This window comes from Physeter macrocephalus, chromosome 1, assembly GCF_002837175.3.
Source record: "Physeter macrocephalus isolate SW-GA chromosome 1, ASM283717v5, whole genome shotgun sequence".
Taxonomy (NCBI): domain Eukaryota; kingdom Metazoa; phylum Chordata; class Mammalia; order Artiodactyla; family Physeteridae; genus Physeter; species Physeter macrocephalus.
The window spans coordinates 75,800,457-75,820,248 of record NC_041214.2 but is presented as its reverse complement, the minus strand read 5'-3'; the positions used below and the strand labels follow the sequence as shown (position 1 = coordinate 75,820,248).

Sequence of the window (19,792 nt, the reverse complement as noted above, 5' to 3'; positions counted from 1 at the left end):
GAATATTACTCAGCCTTAAAAAGAAATGAAATTGAGTTATTTGTAGTGAGGTGGATGGACCTGGAGTCTGTCATACAGAGTGAAGTAAGTCAGAAGGAGAAAAACAAATACCGTATGCTAACACATATATATGGAATCTAAGAAAAAAAAATGTCATGAAGAGATTAGTGGTAGGACAGGAATAAAACACAGATCTACTAGAGCATGGACTTGAGGACATGGGGAGGGGGAAGGGTAAGCAAAAAAATAAAAAAAATTAAAAAATAAATTAAAAAAATAATAATAAAATCCAATTTAATTCATTTGAATGACAACCATAGTTTTTATAATTAGGAAAGTGGCAAGTAATTGACTTATTCTATCTTAGTGTTAGGATAATTCAAAAGAATTATGTAGTGAATAATACAGACTTAAGAGACCAAAAAAGCAAGAAAAAGTATGTAATAAAATATTTTCTACTAAGCAACTACAAGCTTGATTACCCAAATTTTAGGTTGAAAAGCTCTACTTAGAGGATCTTCTCTACACATGTATTTTAAAATAAATGTACTCACATATATTAGTTCTACATAGTAGTAGGTATTGTCAAGATATGCTTTTTGGGTTTGTGTATATATCACTTAAAAAGAATGAGGGGAAATACAGGAGATGCAGAAATAAAGAGGATTAAAAACAAACAAACGATATTCATTAGAGTATCTTTTTATAATCCTAAATGAAAGTTAATGTTTAGCCAATACAAGTTTTTTCTCTGCCTTTTGTAATATTTTGCCTGATACAGGGATCACAGGCACAGTAGGCAATGTAATATACATTCTCCAATTGAGAGACTTCAGCTGTCCATCGCTTACCAAAGAATCTTAGGAAAAGCATTAATTTTTAATCAGAATAGCTGAATATCTGATTTCACCAATGAATACGCAGCACACTACTTTTGAGAGAGAAGTTAACTCATTCATGAAAATTTAATGATTTTGTGTGACTTTTAAAATTATATACATTAATAATAATTTAGAGGTAATATGATTAGTGTAAAGAACATTAATTTTCAAGTAAATCCTAGCTTTGCTACTTTTAACCGCTGTGATCTTGGAGCTCAGTTTCCAAATAGAAAAAAAACGGGGTAACAAGATTATCGTGATGAATCAATGTAATATCTTAGGTAAAACACTAGAATATAGTAGGTATTCAGTAATTGTTAGTTTCTTTTTTCTTCCATATCAGTAAGATCAACTGAAAAAACTAAATTTCTTATCAGGATAGGGTCTCAAAACTATTCCAAGTAGAATTTGTTCATAATAAAATCTATCATAGTAACTACTTATTAGAGTTGAATCAATATAATTAAAATAAAATATAGTCACTCACCAGAGAATCCCTCCATAAAACAAAGAAAATACAAAATAGAATAAAATAGATCCCCAGGTAACAAGATGATTGATCCAGGTCCAAAAATGAGTTTCCAAAGCCATCTAAAAAAAATAAATTAAAAAACCCTCAATGTAAATTAATAAATCTTTAACTTCTCAGCTAAAACTCAAGAATAAAATGTATTAATTATAAGTGACTAAGGTTGCTATGGCAAAGTCCCTCAGAAGATAAATATTAATGAAATGATCCTAGTATGAAATTCAACAATTTCAAGTTTATAGTATTTTTCTTCTCTGAGGAAGCAGTATTAAACTTTCATGAGTATTTTATTCAGAACTCCATGGCCTAAACCAGCTTGTGTTGTCTTGCATTACATAGAGAGAAGCAGAAATTCGGAGATGAGTATTGAGGGCTTAACCTTTATCTGACCATAAAAATCAGCTGAGGCTTTCCAAAATAATGAATTTAAAAAATGAATTCATAATGAATCTTTTGACAAAAATTAAAATGAAGTATTAAACTAGGCATCCATGAAATTATTCATGACTGAAAAAGGAAAATCTATCAATAAAGAAATGAGGAAAATTAACTAAGAATTATGCAGACACAAAATGTATCCATGCTTCTAATTTCTGTACCATACCTTTACTGTGACTGTAATAACCATGACTGTGAAGACCAAGGTACCAAATGTCCAATTTCCAAACATCTAAAACAGAACGAATAAACCAGTATTGCATTATGGGTTAAAATGATGCTAAATCAGAAGTGACGCAAAGAGTAACTAGTGTACATTCTTTACTAAATATCATTTGCATCATTTACGCCAGTTACATTTGAAATCTGTAACTAGATTAGTAAAGTTAAAGGAGAATGAGAAGGAACACCATAAAGCATTATCATGTTTATTATTATGTAAAATGATTCTTTAGATAACATTATCAGACTGGAAACTCAAAGATGGGTTTGGAATTATGTGGCACAGTTTTTAGTGATAATGATATAGCTGTTAGTGACTGCTTTACTCCTATCACAAAGTAAAAATGATAATAAAACCCTGTTCAATCACAATTATTTTCTGAAACCACTCCAACCAGAAGTCACAGCAGATCACCTGCCACTGTATTTCTGGACACATCATAGAAAGACCAGGTAAAAAGAAATTTATGCACAAAACCAACACCTGAAAGGAAAGATAATGGCCAGTGGACCTATTCAAGAGATTTTACGTAAAAATGCAGTTAATGCCAGTTAGATAGTATTGCCCTGGGCTTTATAGTCAAAACTTACTAAGGCCTATTAAAAATGCAGAATCCCCAAAGAATGTCAGGATTTAATTTCCATAAATAAGAGCACAACCAGAACTTTATGTTAATTTAGTTTACAAAGTAGTCATAATCTTTACCATTGGTTTAAAAAAATTATTTAAAAGATTGGTTGTTTAAAAAAATAAAGAAAAAGAAAAAAAATATGGGTTCCAATGGCAATAAAACTCATCTAAGTAATTAAAGATAAACCACAACCTCAGTGCTTATAAAATTATTGTTTATTTTAAAATACTTAGTATATTACCTGGTATAAATAAAATACTCAACAAAAACTTTTAAAATTTGTATGGAAACACAAAAGACCCTGAATAGCCGAAACAATCTTGAAAAAGGATGATGGAGCTGGAGGAATCACACTCCCTGACTCCAGACTATGCTATAAAGCTAATGTAATCAAAACAGTATGGTACCGGCACAAAAACAGACATATAGATCAATGCAACAGGATAGAAACCCCAGAAATAAACCCATGCACCTATGGTCAATTAATCTATGACAAAGGAGGCAATAATATACAATGGAGAAAAGACAGTCTCTTCAATAAGTGGTGCTGGGAAAATTGGACAGCTACACATAAAAGAATAAAATTACAACATTCTCTAACACCATATACAAAAATAAACTCAAAATGGGTTAAAGACCTAAATGTAAAACTTATAGAGGAAAACACAGGCAGATCACTCTTTGACATAAAATGCAGGAATATTTTTTTGGATCTGTCTCCTAGAGCAATGGAAATAAAAACAAAAATAAACATATGGGACCTAACTAAGCTTAAAAGCTTTTGCACAGCAAAGGAAACTATCCACAAAATGACAAGACAACTTATGGACTGGGAGAAAATATTTGCAAATGATGCTACTGACATGGTATTAAATTCCAAAGTATACAAACAGTTCATGCAGCTTAATTACCAAAAAAAGAAACAACCCAATCAAAAAATGGGCAGAAGACATAAGAGACATTTCTCTAAAGAAAACATACAGATGGCCAACAGGCATACGAAAAGATGCTCAATATAACTAATTATAGGAGAAATGCAAATCGAAACTACAATGAGGTATCCCCTCACACTGGTCAGAATGGCCATTATTAAAAAGTCTACAAATAGTAAATGCTGGAGAGGGTGTAGCGAAAAAGGAACCCTCCTACACTGTTGGTGGGAATGTAAATTAGTGCAGCCATTTAGGAGAATAGTATGGAGGTTCCTTAAAAAGCTAAAAAGAGTTGCCATATGATCCTGCAATCCCAATCCTGGGCATATATCTGGAGAAAACTCTAATTTGAAAAGATATACAGACCCCAGTGTTCACAGCAGCACCATTTACAATAGCCAAGACATGGAAGCAACCTAAATGTCCATTGGCAGGTGAATGGACAAAGAAGATGTGGTACATATACATAATGGAATATCAGTCAGCCATTAAAAAGAATGAAATCATGCCATTTGCAGCAACATGGATGGACCCAGAGTTTATCATATTAAGTGAAGTAAGTCAGAGAAAGACAAATAAAATATGATATTGCTTAAATGTGGAATCTAAAAAATGATACAAATGAACTTATTTACAAAAGAGAAATAGATTCACAGACATAGAAAACAAACTTATGGTTACCAAAGGGGATAGTGGAGGGGGGGGTGGGAGAAGATAAATTAGAAGTTTGGGATTAAAATATACACTCTACTAAATATAAAATAGTAAAAAACAACAAAGACCTAATAGCACAAGGAACTATACTCACTATCTTGTAATAACATATAATGGAAGAAAATCTGAAAAAGAATATTTATATATATAACTGAATCACTATGCTGTACACTTGAAACTAAGAACACTGTAAATTCACTGTACTTCAGTTAAAAAAATAAATAGCTTAAAAGGCAAAAAAAAATCAATAATGGTTATTATAATCAACAATGAAACATTAATATTCCTTTATTTGAGGGCATTTTGGGGAGTTTATTTGTCAAGAGGAAAATAATGGAAAAGTCATATTGACTTTTCCTGCTTTTATCATCTCTAGAAATGACCTGGAAATACTGAAAAATCATTGGATCTCACTAAACTCAGCTCTTAAGAGAGCCAGCTCCTCTTTCAGGGATATGGAGATAGGCAATTTATACAGTCAGGGAACCTGGGCCTGGAAGTGGTAACAACCACACATGTCTATCCCTCAGCATATGGTTTTACTGGGCCCAGACTGGGGCTAGTTACATGGTATCTTCCTTAGAAGCAGAGGAAGATTTAGGGCTCCTTCTAGCATTCAAGGTCCTAGAGGGAGCTGTAGAAAACACATTCACATTCTCTCTCCTTTTTGGATAAAATTAGCACAAGTTATGTATTTCAACTGCATCAATCAGTTAAGACTCTTTCCATTCTGATTTCCCCTTGAATTATTTTAGGTGGTGATGAAGTGAGTGGCAGAGGGGATTTTGGGGATCTGGCTAAAGAGAAGTTGAGTTGGGCTTATTACATTGGCTTGGGTTAAGTGGGGACCTATTTATGTCACTCATAATCACTTTCACATATACTTGTGTTTGTATTTACAGTTCTTTCCCTTAAAGAGGGCCTGCCAAAACGAATAAGGCTTACTCTACTAAACCTGGATCTGCCCCTGCTCAGAAGAGACAGATGCTCAAAACACTTTCTAACAAAATGTTTTTTTTTGAATCACTTCTTCTAACTTGTTACCTAATTAAATAAGGCCAACCGTGTATTCCAAATTAAAAAGGATCATTCATTATTCATTTGTACACTCAAGAAATAGTAATTGAGCATCTATTCTATGCCAAGTAGCATTCCAGGCCTTGGGGAATAAAGCAGCAATAAGGTAAAGTTCCTGACCTCAAGGAGCTTACACATAGTGGAGGAGGCAAAAAATAAATAAACCTAAAAATATATACTTTGAGGTAGAGAGTCTGTGCTCTGCAACAAGAGAAGCCACCACAGAGAACTCCGCGCACTGTAACAAAGAGTAGCCCTCGCTCGCTGCAACTAGAGAAAGCCCGTGCGCAGCAATGAAGACCTGACGCAGCCAAAAATAAATAAATAAACAAACAAATAAATAAAATAAAATAAGTGTAGAGTAAGGGGTCGGGAACTGATGGAAGGTGAGGGAGATGGGATTTTACTGGAGTGGGCTAGAAAGGCCTACTCAAGCCAGTGACATTTCAGGAGACCTGAATGTATAAGGGCGTCAGTCAAATGACCACGTGAGAGAAAAGCATCCAGGCAGAGAAACAGCAAGTGCAGAAGTCCTAAGGCAGGAACTAACTGGTCTGAAAGAGCAAGAAAACCAGTGTGGCTGGAGTAGAGTGAATAAAAGGGAGGGTGGAAGGAAATACAGTCCAAGAGGTAGTCCAAGATCTTTTCATTTTTAAAAGATCACTTGGGCTACTGTATGGAGAATAGACAGTAGGAAGAACAGAAGCAGGAGCAGGAAGAAGGCAGTTACTATGGTCTCCGAAAGAGATGTGATGATCTGATTGGTGTACCAATGCGATTTCATATGGGTTGTGAGAGAAGAAGTGAAATGAAGGATGATTCCTAGATTTCTGCCTGAGCAGATGGGTAAAAGGTAGTTCCATTTATTAATAAATATAAGAAGAATTGGAAGGGAAATGGGTTTGCAGAAGACATAAAAAAATTGTTTAGCAATATTAACTTTGGGATTCTTATGAGACTTACAGGTAGAGAAGGTAGTTAGTTATTTGAATCTGATAAGCAACTGGCAGAGATGTAAAATTGGGAGTTCAGCATATAAGCAGTGTTTCAACCATGAGAAGGATGAATTCACCCTGTGTACAGATAAAGAAAAGATGGCACAGCACCGAGTCCTAGGCCACTGCTCCACGTAGGACAGTTAGAACAGCAGTTCTCAAGTTGGGGGCATTTTGCCTCATGGTGGACAGGTGGCTGGATCTGAAGACATTTTTGGTTGTCATAACTGAAGGGGGGGTGGTTAGGGGTGTATGCCTGTGTGCTACTGGTATCTAGTGGGTAGGCATGCTGCTAAACATCCTACAATTCATAAGGTGAACCTCCACAGCAAAAAACTATCTGGCTCAAAATGCCATTGGTGCAGAGGTTGAGAAGCCCTGATTCTGAGGGTAGGAGGTGAAGACTGAAAAGGAACAGTTGGTAAGGAAGACAAAGTAACTTACAGAGGCTGAGAGAAGATAATGTGGCAGGCAGGAAGGCTTCAAAAATTGTACTCAATGGTTGAGTTCAAAAGGGCTGAGGCATGCTCTTAGATTTGGCAATGAAGTGGTGGCTGGTGACCATAAGAACATGGTTTTGATGGGAGTGCTGGGGGTGAAAGCCCCACAGGAGAACATTCAAGGGAGAAGAAGAGGCCAGAAAGTAGAAATAGTAAAAAATATAACTTCTTCAAATTTTGTAACAGGTCTAACTTAACTACACACTGATCTATAAAAGAATTATCTTCTATAGAGTTAATCAGTTGTTCAGTTCTCCAGTACAAACTATCTCTTTATTATTGGTTTTAAACATTGACCAATTGTTGGGTGATACCATAAGAAGCAAGGTATATTTTTCTGTTCTCTGTATATGATGTAATTTTCTATTAATTGCTTGGAATATTATTAGTGCTTTAAATATTTGTCTCATGAATAAATGAACATAGAGGGAAATTCTGTAATGAACATAATCAAAGATATTTTAATCATACAAACTTTAATTAAAAGACATCTGTATCTACTGACAGGAATTAAATTGCATATGTGCTCTTGAATGACCTGATTGGTAATTATGGTGGTTAAAATCATTTGAATGAAAGTAAAGGATACTGAATTCTTGGTGGAATACGAATATAAAATAGTATATTTCTATCTGAACACAGAGCTCTTATCATTTGATGGCTAGGTTTCAACAGCTGATGACACGTATAGTGTGAAAGAGAAACTAATTAAAGATAGAAAGTAAGGGGAGAAATCATTAACATTAAAAAAAATAGTAGTAAAAACTACAAAAAGGTTTATTTTTCTCTTTCTCTCCAAATTACAACCTGAAATTTCAACTCCTCCATTCTGTGTGGCTGATTGTTTCCCCCCAACTAATCTGGCAAACAGTCCAGACCTAGAAAGCTTGAATAAGAGGTGAAGAATTACTTTTTCATCCTTATTCGTTCCTTTGTCATTTGATTTTTAATGTGGTGGAATAGTGAATATATAGTTTAGAATGGTGCCGAGGGTCTGACAATTCCAGCTTCTCTACTGGAGAAGTCTAACTGGAATTAGAATACTCTAATAGTTTTTCCCTTTTTCTCTGACCCCACATTTTTTTGAATTTCAATTAGTTCAGTTTTCCAAACTGGGTACAATTCCATAAAGAGAGAAAAAAAGAAATTAATGGTTGACATTTTTCTTTGAGTTTCTGTATACTTCAGTAAAATAAAACCAAAACAAAATTTAAAAACCCTTGTTTGGGCGGGATCTCATTTTAAACAGTAGTTATCTAGATTGTAATTTTCATATCAGACCACTGAGAATGAGTGGAATAGGTATTAGTGTTTAAGTTCCTGAGTTAACAAAGGATTCTTTTTTTCTTTATTCTCTTTTTCTTCTGAAGCCTTCGGTTGTAACCACTAGACAAGCAGAATGTCATGGAATGTTGGGATGGGAACTCAGCTACCTCTGAAACTATTCTCCCAATATTTTTCTCCCTACATCATCTTAGTTTTCCACTCTTACCACATGACTAAAATTCCCTCTGTTCTGTTTCCTTCACTATAAATTTTTAAAAAATTCTTCTAATATACACTTACCCAAGCCGCGATGCCTTTGCCATTGCATTCTATGGAAGTTTGCTTTAACTGGAGGTGAACTCCTGTAATCTAAATTGTTCCTCTCAAACTTTCCTTATGTATAATCTTAAGTAACCATCTTTCTTTGTCTACGACTTTAAATATTCTTCCCTGAGAAAGTTTCTTTGTGAGATCACAGAAAGACAACATAAGCTATTTCCAAAAATATTCTGGACAACAGCAACACTGTTAGAACAAGTAGTGTCCCAATATAAGAACACTTACTCCGTAGAGATAAATAAAGGAGATAAATTTTTCTTTTTTAAAAAACATAGTCATTTGCTTTTAGTACCTGTAATTTATAGTAACCTTAATAAACATTCTTCGTTGGTGTTCACCTCCCAATTATTTAGCTTCTAAAAAAAAAATGATTTCATAGGTGGTCAAATTCATAGAAGCAGAAAGAACGGTAAATTCCAGGAGCTGGTAAGAAGGGAAATGGATAGTTCTTTAATAGGCACAGAGTTTCAGCTTTGCAAGATGAAAAAGTTCTGGAGATCTGTTGCATAATAATATGAATTTACTTAACACTATTGAACTGTACTCTTAAAAATGTTAAGATGGTAAAAAAGTATCAAATTATAAATTTTAAATATATGCAGCTTATTGTATACCAACTATACCTCAATTAAGCTGTTTTTTAAAAACTAGTATCATGGAAGTCAGTTTTTTCTATTATTCTTGGAGGAGTTAACATTTTTAAAAAGTTACATTAAGATCTCTAACAAAATACATTATAACAATTTTACCTTTTGTCAAAATTCAATTAATAAAAAAGAAATGATTGTTCTCTTCTACAAAGCCTGTTAAGAAACACCAAGTCAAACAAAGTTGATCTTGTTGGATTACAGAAATAGTATGAAGTTTTATGTTAAGCTCATTTTCAACTTTGGAAAAAAAAAAAATAAAAATGAAGGGACTTCCCTGGTGGTGCAGTGGTTAAGAATCCGCCTGCCAATGCAGGGGACATGGGTTCGAGCCCTGGTCCGGGAAGATCCCACATGCCGCAGAGTAACTAAGCCTGTGTGCCACAATTACTGAGCCTGTGCTCTAGAGCCGGCGAGCCACAACTACTAAGTCTGTGTGCCACAACTACTAAAGCCTGCGCGCCTGGAGCCTGTGCTCCACAACGAGAAGCCACCTCAATGAGAAGGCTGCGCACCGCAACGAAGAGTACCCCCACTCACCACAACTAGAGAAAGCCCAAGCACAGCAACAAAGACCCAACACAGACATAAATAAATAAATAAATGAATTTATAAAAAAAAAAAAAAAAAGGAGATTACCCAAACAAATATTCACCAAATTACAAATCTGACTTTTTGACAAATGTTTGTGATAAGATGATACTGAGGTATTGGAAGACAAGCCCCAGTTTTTAACTAATACTTATATTCCAAATACTTTTGAGTATTTTAAGCCTGCATAAGGCTAGACAAATTTTATATGAGTTTAACTCTTCTAATATTTAGAAGAAAAAATTAAAAATTAGTCAGTAGTTCAATCCTCTTAATATATTTTTTGTTCTCTGGCAATCAAGGAGTGACAGTAAAGGAATATCTTTTTTATGGTGCTTGGAAGGTAAAGATCTGTCCATAGGAAAGCAGTTTATAGACACACACACAAACAGGTACTCAGACATGTCATATACATTCTTCTAGTCTTTCCAAATCTCAGAGAAAGCTTACCAGGATTCTTATATTTTACTAAGAGAAAAGACCTATTAAAAAGATCTGAGGGGAATATATGAAGAATAAATAGTTCTTTCCTAAGTAAAAGACAAGTTAAGAATGAATGGATACTTTAAAAACATTTGTTGAGGGAGTTCCCTGGTGGTCTAGTAGTTAGGATTCGGCACTTTCACTGCTGTGGCCCAGGTTCAATCGCTGGTCAGGGAACTGAGACCCTGCAAGCCACATGGCATGGCCAAAAAAAAAATTGTTGAAAATTAATTAATACCTAGAATATTCATGATAGTGCTAGGCCCATCACAAAAGATGGGGGTAGAATCCTAACTTCCCCTGAACTGTCTTGCCCTTCATGGATCCCAAACTACTGCAACTCTTTCTCCTCCTTTCTTAGGATCATTTGTTTGCACTGACTTCATTGTCACCTCTAGCCACTTCTCTTCCCAGTACTTCCCCCTAATATTTTCTACTCTAGGTCCTCCACTGTTTGCAGATTTCTTGGGCATACAAGAATAATTACTGGAAAACAGAAAGCAATCAACCCATGTCGAAAAAGACTTTCAGTATAGGGAGGCGTAAGAGGGAGATGGAGTGAAAGGATAGGGACCTGTGGGCTCAATCTTGAAGAATAGACAGTCATAAGACTGACTTTGGGAAAAAGAGGCAAGAGCATTCTAGAGAGAAAACATAGTAATGGCTTGGAACTAGAAATGAGTACTGCATGTTCTGAGAGAGCCAGCAAGGACAGTTTAACTTATACCGTTAAAGAGGAGAGTTTCTGGGAGAAGTAGATTAGGGGGTACTGGGTAGGACAGGGTCTTCAATATAATGATTTGATAGTAATAATAACAAGTAATACTGCTAAGATTTATTGAGTACTACTATATGCTAGCCAATATGCCTAATGCCCTACATGTAATATATTGTTTATTCCTCACAGCAAACCTATAAGGTAGTAATCATGTTCCTAATTTTGCAGCGAGGAAAGTGAGCCTTACAGAAGTTAAAAAACTGATCCCAAATCACTCAAATGGTAACTTCAGGTGCCAGGATGTAAATCTAATTTGACTGATTGCAACGTATGCTTCTTTTCCACTGTTTCTACAGGGAGTGGTAGATTAATTTCCAGTGGTATATATGAGTGGTAGAACTGGTAGGCTAAAAGGGGAAGTTAATGACATACAATTTGAGTTAAAAAAAACAATAACAGGTGGTAAAAAGAAGAAAAACTTTTGTACTAAAGGGCCAACAACAATTTACACTTCATTAAGATTCTCTTCTTTTGTATAAAACATGCTCAAGATTTAATTTAAAAAAATTACTTATTTATTTGTTTGTTTGGCTGTACTGGGTCTTAGTTGCGGCATGTGAACTCTTAGTTGTGGCACGTGTGATCTAGTTCCCTGACCAGGGATCGAACCCGGGCCTCATGCATTGGGAGCACGGAGTCTTAGCCACTGGACCACCAGGGAAGTCCCCAAAGATTTAATTTTAAAAGTCACCAAAAACTAGAAACAAACCTAAATTATAAGTATTCTTAAATAATTTATGCCATGTAATGAATATTATGTAGCTGTGAAAAAATATTTTTTTTTTTTTTTTGTGGTATGCGGGCCTCCTCTGTTGTGGCCTTTCCCGTTTGTGGGGCACAGGCTCCGGATGCACAGGCTCAGCGGCCATGGCTCACGGGCCCAGCCGCTCCGCGGCATGTGGGATCCTCCCAGACCGGGGCACGAACCCGGTTCCCCTGCATCGGCAGGCGGACGCGCAACCACTGCGCCACCAGGGAAGCCCAGAAAAAATATTTTTGAAGCATTTTTAATAACATGAAAAATCACTTAGACTATAGTAAGGGGATAATTATAATAAGCCTATCATTGAGAAATAACGGGATAAGTTATGAGGTTAATGAAAAATAGTAAAAAATAAAAAAAGAATGGAAGAAAATATGTAAAAATGACAGAAATAATTACACCTGGGTAGAAGAACAGGCGGTTTATTTTCTTTGTATATTTTTCCTATAGAGTATTTCAAATTTACCATAATGGGCACATGTTACTTTTAAAATCAGAAAAAAAGTAGTAACTAGCAACAAGAGACATCTCTTTAACTTCCTTTTCATCCAATGACATCTTCCTTCTTTCTTACTCTTTTCCCCTCTTCACTCTGTCCAGTTTTAGCCCAGTATTTCAGGTGGAAATGGGCATGCTCACTCATATATCTATATGTTTGATGGTCTTTGCACAAGTGGCAATACTGCACAGAAGGGTACCAGGCTAATACTTGTTTCTCAAAGGAATTTAGGATCTTGGCTAAGCACATAGGCTTTGAAGTTATACAGATCTGAGTTTGAATTATACTCTTGTAGTTTATTTACTATGTGACCTGAGGCAAGTTTCTTAACCTTTCTGAGGTTAATTTTCTAATATGAAAAAATATTTTCCTCATACAGGGTTATTACAATTTAGTAAGCTAATACATGGAATATACCTGGCAGAGAGAAAAAATTCAATAAAAGGTAGTTATTACTTGGGGGAAGTGCTGTAACCTTCATGTTACACAAACTAGATTCATATATTTGTCCAAACCAGGCTAAATATGTCCTCAAAAGTAGAGTGGCAATAATACATATGTTCCATTTCTACATCCTAAAGGGATCTGCATGGTTAAAGCTTCTCTAAAATTGAAACCCATTTCCTTCACTGCACTTGAATATTTTGTTATTTTACTTGTTTATTTTCTGTATCCCTCACAAGACTCTTAAGCTCCATAACTGAGTGTATTAGTTCCTCTCATAAATCCAGACACTGGTATAGTACATGGGAATGGTTGGTCCTCAAATAAATGTTTGTTGAACAGATAAAACTTCATATTCTCCCAACTGCAAACCTTGTATCTCTGTTTCTGCAAATATACTGAATATTATGGAATACTTAAGTACTGCCAATGGAAAAGAGAAACTAAAGGTGACAAGCATTTCCAGTCTACCATAGTACCACAGCTGTCATTTCTTTTCCTCTGACCCATCTAGCTAAGCCTAGAAAGAGAGGCCTAGTTCTGCAGAGTCTCTCAACATGAGCACTCCAATCAGGACACAGAAACAACGTACTGTGTGGTACTCCCTTCCAATTTCACATTTCAGAAAAATGGCCACTCTAAACAGTAACTTGACATCCTCAGAATTGCTGGAGTGCACTGAAAAGTACAGTAACACTTCCTAAGCATACCACTGCCCCCCCAAAAAAGAAAAAAAATTCCTGCAATTAAAAGCAAAAACCTAAACATTAAGTCCTTATTTCTCATCTAAAAAAGCCGAATCATAATCTCTCTCCAATGGGATTATTGTGAGGATTAATGGAAATGGGGCATGGAAAGCACTGAACACAATAGTTAAGTACTAAATAAACAGTAGCCATTGTTAAAACACAATCCTGAAGTGAACATCATGCAGGGGTATGAACATATCTCCTGCGTGAATTAATTTTTGAACAGCAAAACTGCTTAGGTAACTTGAGTTTCATATTAAAATTACACTGCATTGCCTTTCTGTTTTAATTCTCATTTGTATGAAATTTTATTAAGTAAAAAAAAGTTAACCTTTTTATAATTGCATTTTAATTTAATACCTGCAATTTTATAACTTAAATGGAATTTTACTTTATTTTGTATGACAGAAAGTTATCAAAAGCCAAACTAAATTATTAAAAATGTTCTTTAAAAAACTATGTATTTTACCTGGCCATTTCCAAGCAGAGATGTATCTTTCCCTATTAGAAAATAGGATCCAAAAAAGAAAATAAAGGCATGACTGAAACCCAAGATGGTCCAATAAAGAAATGTTTTCATGCTTAGCTGACGGTTTTTACTAATGTCTCTGCAAATTTTAAAAAAAGGAAGAAAAAAAGACATGTATTAGGACTTATTATACCTACTAAATAATTATTACAGTTTGATAATTAAAAAACAAGATGGATTTTTAATTTAAAATTACTTAAAAATTTTAGAAGAATAAAACCTAATTTACAAACCACTGCTTATAATATACATCTGTGTAACAGCTTATAATTCTCATAACATATTCAAATACATTTTCTCATTTAATAAAGAAATATGATATAGGCATAATACTTCAGTTTAATTGTGAAAAGTTGATTTTTCTTTGTTATATTCTTTTTTTTTTTTTGGGCTGTGCCTCATGGCTTCTGGGATCTTAGTTCTCCAACCAGGGATCGAACCTGGGCCCCCGAACAGTGAAAGCCTGGAATCCTAACCACTGGACCGCCAGGGAATTCCCTCTTCGTTATATTCCGTTGTAAACATTCAGTCATTCTGCCATGATTGTTCCTTTTTAGTGGAGTCATCTGATTTAGGTTCAGCACTGAGGCTCCTAAATGAGTTCTTGTCTATCAATAGCTATTATGAGAAGAATCATCTGTGCCAATCTTGGGTCAAGCCCAGTCCCAGATAACCTGGGAAATCAAGGTAAGTTACTGCCATTTCTGGATAACTGAATATCTCTGTAAGTGTAGAGGTCAAGTTAATGTGGGAACCATAAGCTGGTCCTGAGCTGACTCCACATATCTATGATTACTTGGTTCTGAAAAAGGAATAACCCAGGGTAGCTGGGAAGATTTAATGCCCTCAACTCTGCATTTTGCATCAATTACTACTCATAAATTTGGCAGTGCTAGCACATGAACTAATTTTTTAGGAACTCTAGAGACAACTAATTACTGAATAACTTCTTTTGTGCCCATGAAACAGTATTACTGGTTTACAACAGTAAGTGCAAATTACACAACTGCTCAATGCATTCCTAGGATGAAACTATTCATTCCTAAAAACATTGGAAAAAATCATTCAAATGTTCTCGTTAATGTTCAACAATTATAAACCATATGACAACTGAAGTACTTCCTTAGTAAAGCATTAACCACCAAGACAGTGCCTGATATATTTGCTTATTTTTAAGATACTTTCAAAAATTGATAACTATGTAATGTACTATTTGCAGTAAGAAATGTATGGACATTTAATACGGAAAAACACTTACCGATAGAGAGTGGGCTTGTTCTGTAACACATGAGGGTCTATATGCTGTTCCAATAGACTATATATCAGAATAGGCAGGGATGTAAAACAAATATTGTATAAAGTCAGGTACACGCTGTCATACAATGTCTAGAAAGAGAAATTTGTAGGAATTTTGAGACCCTAAACTATGTATTACTATTATACTTACGCATGAATTACAAAGAAGCATATTAAAAATATAAAAATTACATATTTTCAAATTTACACAAAACCCATTTTAATAATTCCAACTTGTTTCTTATATAGACATAATGTTCCTAGATTTATAATCTTTGTGGAAACTGGAACATTTTGTTATGTCAAGTGATTCTCCTATTATACTGAATTGGATCTATATTTCAAGATACTCAAATTTGGTCACTGTGATGTAATTTTACACAATTCTCCTACATGCATCCTGGGCTTGTTATTATTCCCTTGATATGCTACACATATAGTTTTGCTTTCATGGCTTTGTCTTCCCATCTAAGTCCTACACTTCCTTTAATCCATGATCCACGAAACTTAAAAACACTGGCTCAAATTCCTGATGATAGCTGCTTCTTCTAAAGTCATATGTGCTACTGTTGGTAATTAGTTGGTACTAATTGCTTAGCACTTTGCCTATTCTTCATATATTGCTTTTCTTAATATTGATACTGTCTCTCAAATTATACTATAAACTCCCCCAAAACCTAATCAAAATAGGTTAAGTCTCCTTGTCACATGCTCTTACAGCATTCTTTATTTCATCCAAGTAAGCAAACATTGTTACTGGCAATCAATGTCCAAGCAGGTATCTGAAATTTAGAGTTATAGGTTGTAAACAAAGGAGAAAACAGTGATTAAGGGTAGAAACAACTCATTAAAAAAACCTAAGAATAATACACTTGTCATTTCAATAAACTAGAATAAATGTCTTGATCAATTAGAGATGTGGAGTATGGTATGTGAAAAGGGTGCTCAGGTAGTCAGAAGCAGTAGGTCCAAGTATGGTTTAGCTATGTGATCTTGGGCAAGTTACTTAATCTCTATGGATTTCAATTTCCTTTTCTATGTGACATGTATACGACAAAAGACCCACCATGTGTTTATTATAGCTACTGCTAACCTATTACAGAATTTTCCCTCTGAGCCTATAGCTTCAGAACCCTTTTCAATATAGCACTCCTAGAACCTCTATTAATTATTTACCTTCTGAGATGAAACCTGTATGTCATACCTGGACTCAATCACTGATGTTTTTTCCAAATCTAAAAAATTCTATGACTCAAAAAATAATGAGGTAAACTTCTAATAATTATCTGGCCTAGCTTGATACAGATTTTGCAGAAGTACTACACCTAAGTTGAAAAAAGTTCACAAAATTCTCTCATAAGCTATTAAGAGTTAATATCTATTTTTTTAAAAAAGCATCAAGAGTTAAAATATATTTTGGTATTAACGCTTGCTTCAAACTGAAAATCAGAATAAAGAAATATGGATGTTATGCTAATTAAATACACTATTAGAAAAGTTTTGTCTAGTTATCTGTAGGACTAGGAAAAATGGAAAAAGTCCCTCCAAGTATCTACCAAAAACTGAACACACACACTTTAAAAGGATAAAACAAAAGATTCTATTTACTTACTTGTTGAGAGAACAAACAGTAGAACTGATATAAAAACTGGGGTGTGATAAAGCACACATTCTGAAAAACAAGATTAAATGGAAATGGTAAGTAGATATGGTAAGTAGATCTGCCCATAAGAACTTGTCCGTATAAAATGGGGCAATAGGATTCCCATTTTATTAAAAAATGTCTAAAAGTAGTCTAGGCAGCATTGCAAATGTCAGAAAGAAAACACCTTTGACTCCTATCATTGCCAAGCAATACTGTAATTTTGAATTTATAACCTACCAACTATTATTCAATACTTTTCATTTACAGTACAATAAGAAAAGTTTACTTAAACTTTAGGGCTAAAATTGCTTTAAAATGCAAAAATATTTAAAATACAACAAATAGAACGATCAAAACATCTTTCCATATCAATAGCCTTATGTCACAGCAAAAGTTATAATAATAAGCTAGGAAAAAACTGCCACCATCATCTGTTAGCATTATGCAGTCTACCTGTGTTCTTTCACTGGGTTGCAGCTATTAATTAATTATAGAAATATATGCAATATAGGACATTCTGATGTATTAAATGTCTTGGTACTCAGAGGCTCTTAACATGGATTCCAGAGAACCCCATCTTTGCCCATAAGGGTCAAGAGATTAGGACAGTGTTTCAATGTAATTGGTTTCCTTGTAATCCTATGTATTTTATTTTATGCATCTAAAATCTCAAAAAAGATTAAGAACCTCTGCTTGAAATCATCATATTGGAGTTAAAATTAAAATTTATTACTGGTTTAGGACAAAATAACAATAAAGAAATCAAACTAATTGTGTTCTAATTCGCATAGAATAAAATATTAAGTGTGAATTTTGATGTATTCTGACAAATTCATACAGCCATGTAACCACCACCATAATCAAGCTGAACTTTTCTGTCATGCAAAGTTCTCTCATATTCCTTTCTAGTCAATTCTATCACCTGTACCCTTGGCCTTAGGCAACCACTGATTTGCTTTCTGTGAGTACACATTAGATTTATTATAATAAAATAATAAAAGGATATTCCATAAACTGTTAGTTTTACTTAGAGAAAAAAATTTTAAGAATAATTTGTATGGTAATAGCATTCCTTAAATTGAAACCTCAAATACTCTTGCAGAAATTGATTCTAAAATATATCCATGAAACTTACCTTATAAAAAAAATACTGTACAAGGGTAGCTATTCTAATATAATAAAAATGACCATGAACAAAAAGCAATTTGGAGAGAAATTTAAATCTAGCTATTGCATAGTCACTGTTCCTTGCAGCTTGTCTTCCTTCTTTACCCATGATTCCTGTAATAAAGGGGACAAAAGGTAAGTTCATTGATAACTGATAAGTGTAATTTTTATGATATATCTGCAAATACCTTAATTAACTGTAGCAGTTGAACCTGAACTTAGGATCACTATATCCTAAAATATAGTAGACTATAGACTCCCAAAAGGTTGCTCCACTTAAATCAAGTATGTAATTAACACAAAGCTGTAACTTATACCAGGCAAGTAACATCAATTTTCAAAGAATCAGAATATAATAAAATTAATATAAAAATAATATTAAAAGTTCAGGATCTAAGAACATTTTTAAAAAATTCTAATGAAGAGAATGCTATAAAACAGCTTTGACTTCACTATTTCCAATGAACATGAAAAATATGCAAATTGAGTAATTTGAACCAAGCAAATATGATCATGTTTAATGGTCTTAAAACTTTCATGCGTAAGTCAAACACAGTGTGCTTTTTAAAAGAAATTGTAGGGGCTTCTCTGGTGGCGCAGTGGTTGCGTGTCCGCCTGCCGATGCAGGGGAACCGGGTTCGCGCCCCGGTCTGGGAGGATCCCACATGCCGCAGAGCGGCTGGGCCCGTGAGCCATGGCCGCTGAGCCTGCGCGTCCGGAGCCTGTGCTCCGCAACGGGAGAGGCCACAACAGAGGGAGGCCCGCATACCACAAAAAAAAAAAAAAAAAAAAAAAAAAGAAAAAAAAGAAATTGTACACTATTACTTGAAATCAGTACATAATTTTATCTGATAAAAATGAGAACTTTTTTTTAGGTTACTATAATTCTTTAGGTTTCAAAAGTTATTGCCAAGTTTGTTTATTCAATATGGAAGCAGCTTCGAAAAAATTATTTTTCAAAATTAAAATTTTTTACTTTTGTCATAAAAGGATCAAAAATGTTCCAAAATGTATAGGTAAAGACAATCACCTATATTCACAACTCCTAGAGAAAACTATTTTTGGTCTATATAATTTTAGAATTTTTCCTTATGCATATTTCATGTATGTGTATTTAACATATATAAAAACGAGTGCATAAAGATGGGATTATTTGTTCTGTAATCTGCTTTTGTCACTTACTACATTATGGACATTGTTTATAACATATGTGTTTGTTAACATATTCATTTATTTTCTTAAAAGAAATTCCTGGATGCAAAACTGCTAGGTCAATAGGCACACATTTTAAATTGTTATACATAATAATGCAGGGTGTACCAATTTACAATCCCACTAACATCGTATAAGGGCATCTGTTAATCTATACCTTTGTCAATTCCAGGTTTTATCAATCTTTGTAATTTATGCCAATCCAATAAGCAATTTTAATTTATATTCTTTTGATTATTGGGGAAACAACATTTTTTTCATGCATTTAGTATTCGGTTTAGATTTCTCCTTTTGTGACAACTGATGGCTCACACGTTTCAACATATTTCTACTAGAATGTTTTCCTTATTCTACTTAATTTGTTAAGACCTCACATATTAGGAAGATTAAGACTGTCATCTATTTTGCAAATATTCCTTACCAGTTTGTCTTTAAAATTTGTTTATGGGAAGTATTTACTTCTG

General features: G+C 34.2%; 1 protein-coding gene across 6 annotated transcripts in view; it reads right to left on the bottom strand.

The window, feature by feature from the left end:
* Positions 1-19,792, bottom strand: part of ATP11B (ATPase phospholipid transporting 11B (putative)) — a 125,734-nt gene that overhangs the window by 21,183 nt on the left and 84,759 nt on the right. For 5 of the 6 annotated variants that reach the window (XM_024124357.2, XM_028491523.2, XM_024124354.3 and 2 more), the window contains exons 22-27: positions 18,085-18,230; positions 16,917-16,976; positions 15,267-15,394; positions 13,949-14,087; positions 2,015-2,080; positions 1,369-1,472 (exon numbers count right to left, since the gene is read on the bottom strand). In XM_024124357.2, coding sequence (XP_023980125.1) covers positions 1,369-1,472; positions 2,015-2,080; positions 13,949-14,087; positions 15,267-15,394; positions 16,917-16,976; positions 18,085-18,230 — 643 coding nt within the window. Of the gene's footprint in view, positions 1-1,368; positions 1,473-2,014; positions 2,081-8,817; positions 8,949-13,948; positions 14,088-15,266; positions 15,395-16,916; positions 16,977-18,084; positions 18,231-19,792 lie in introns of those variants that run through there. The other variant, XR_003680393.2, reaches the window with a different exon arrangement.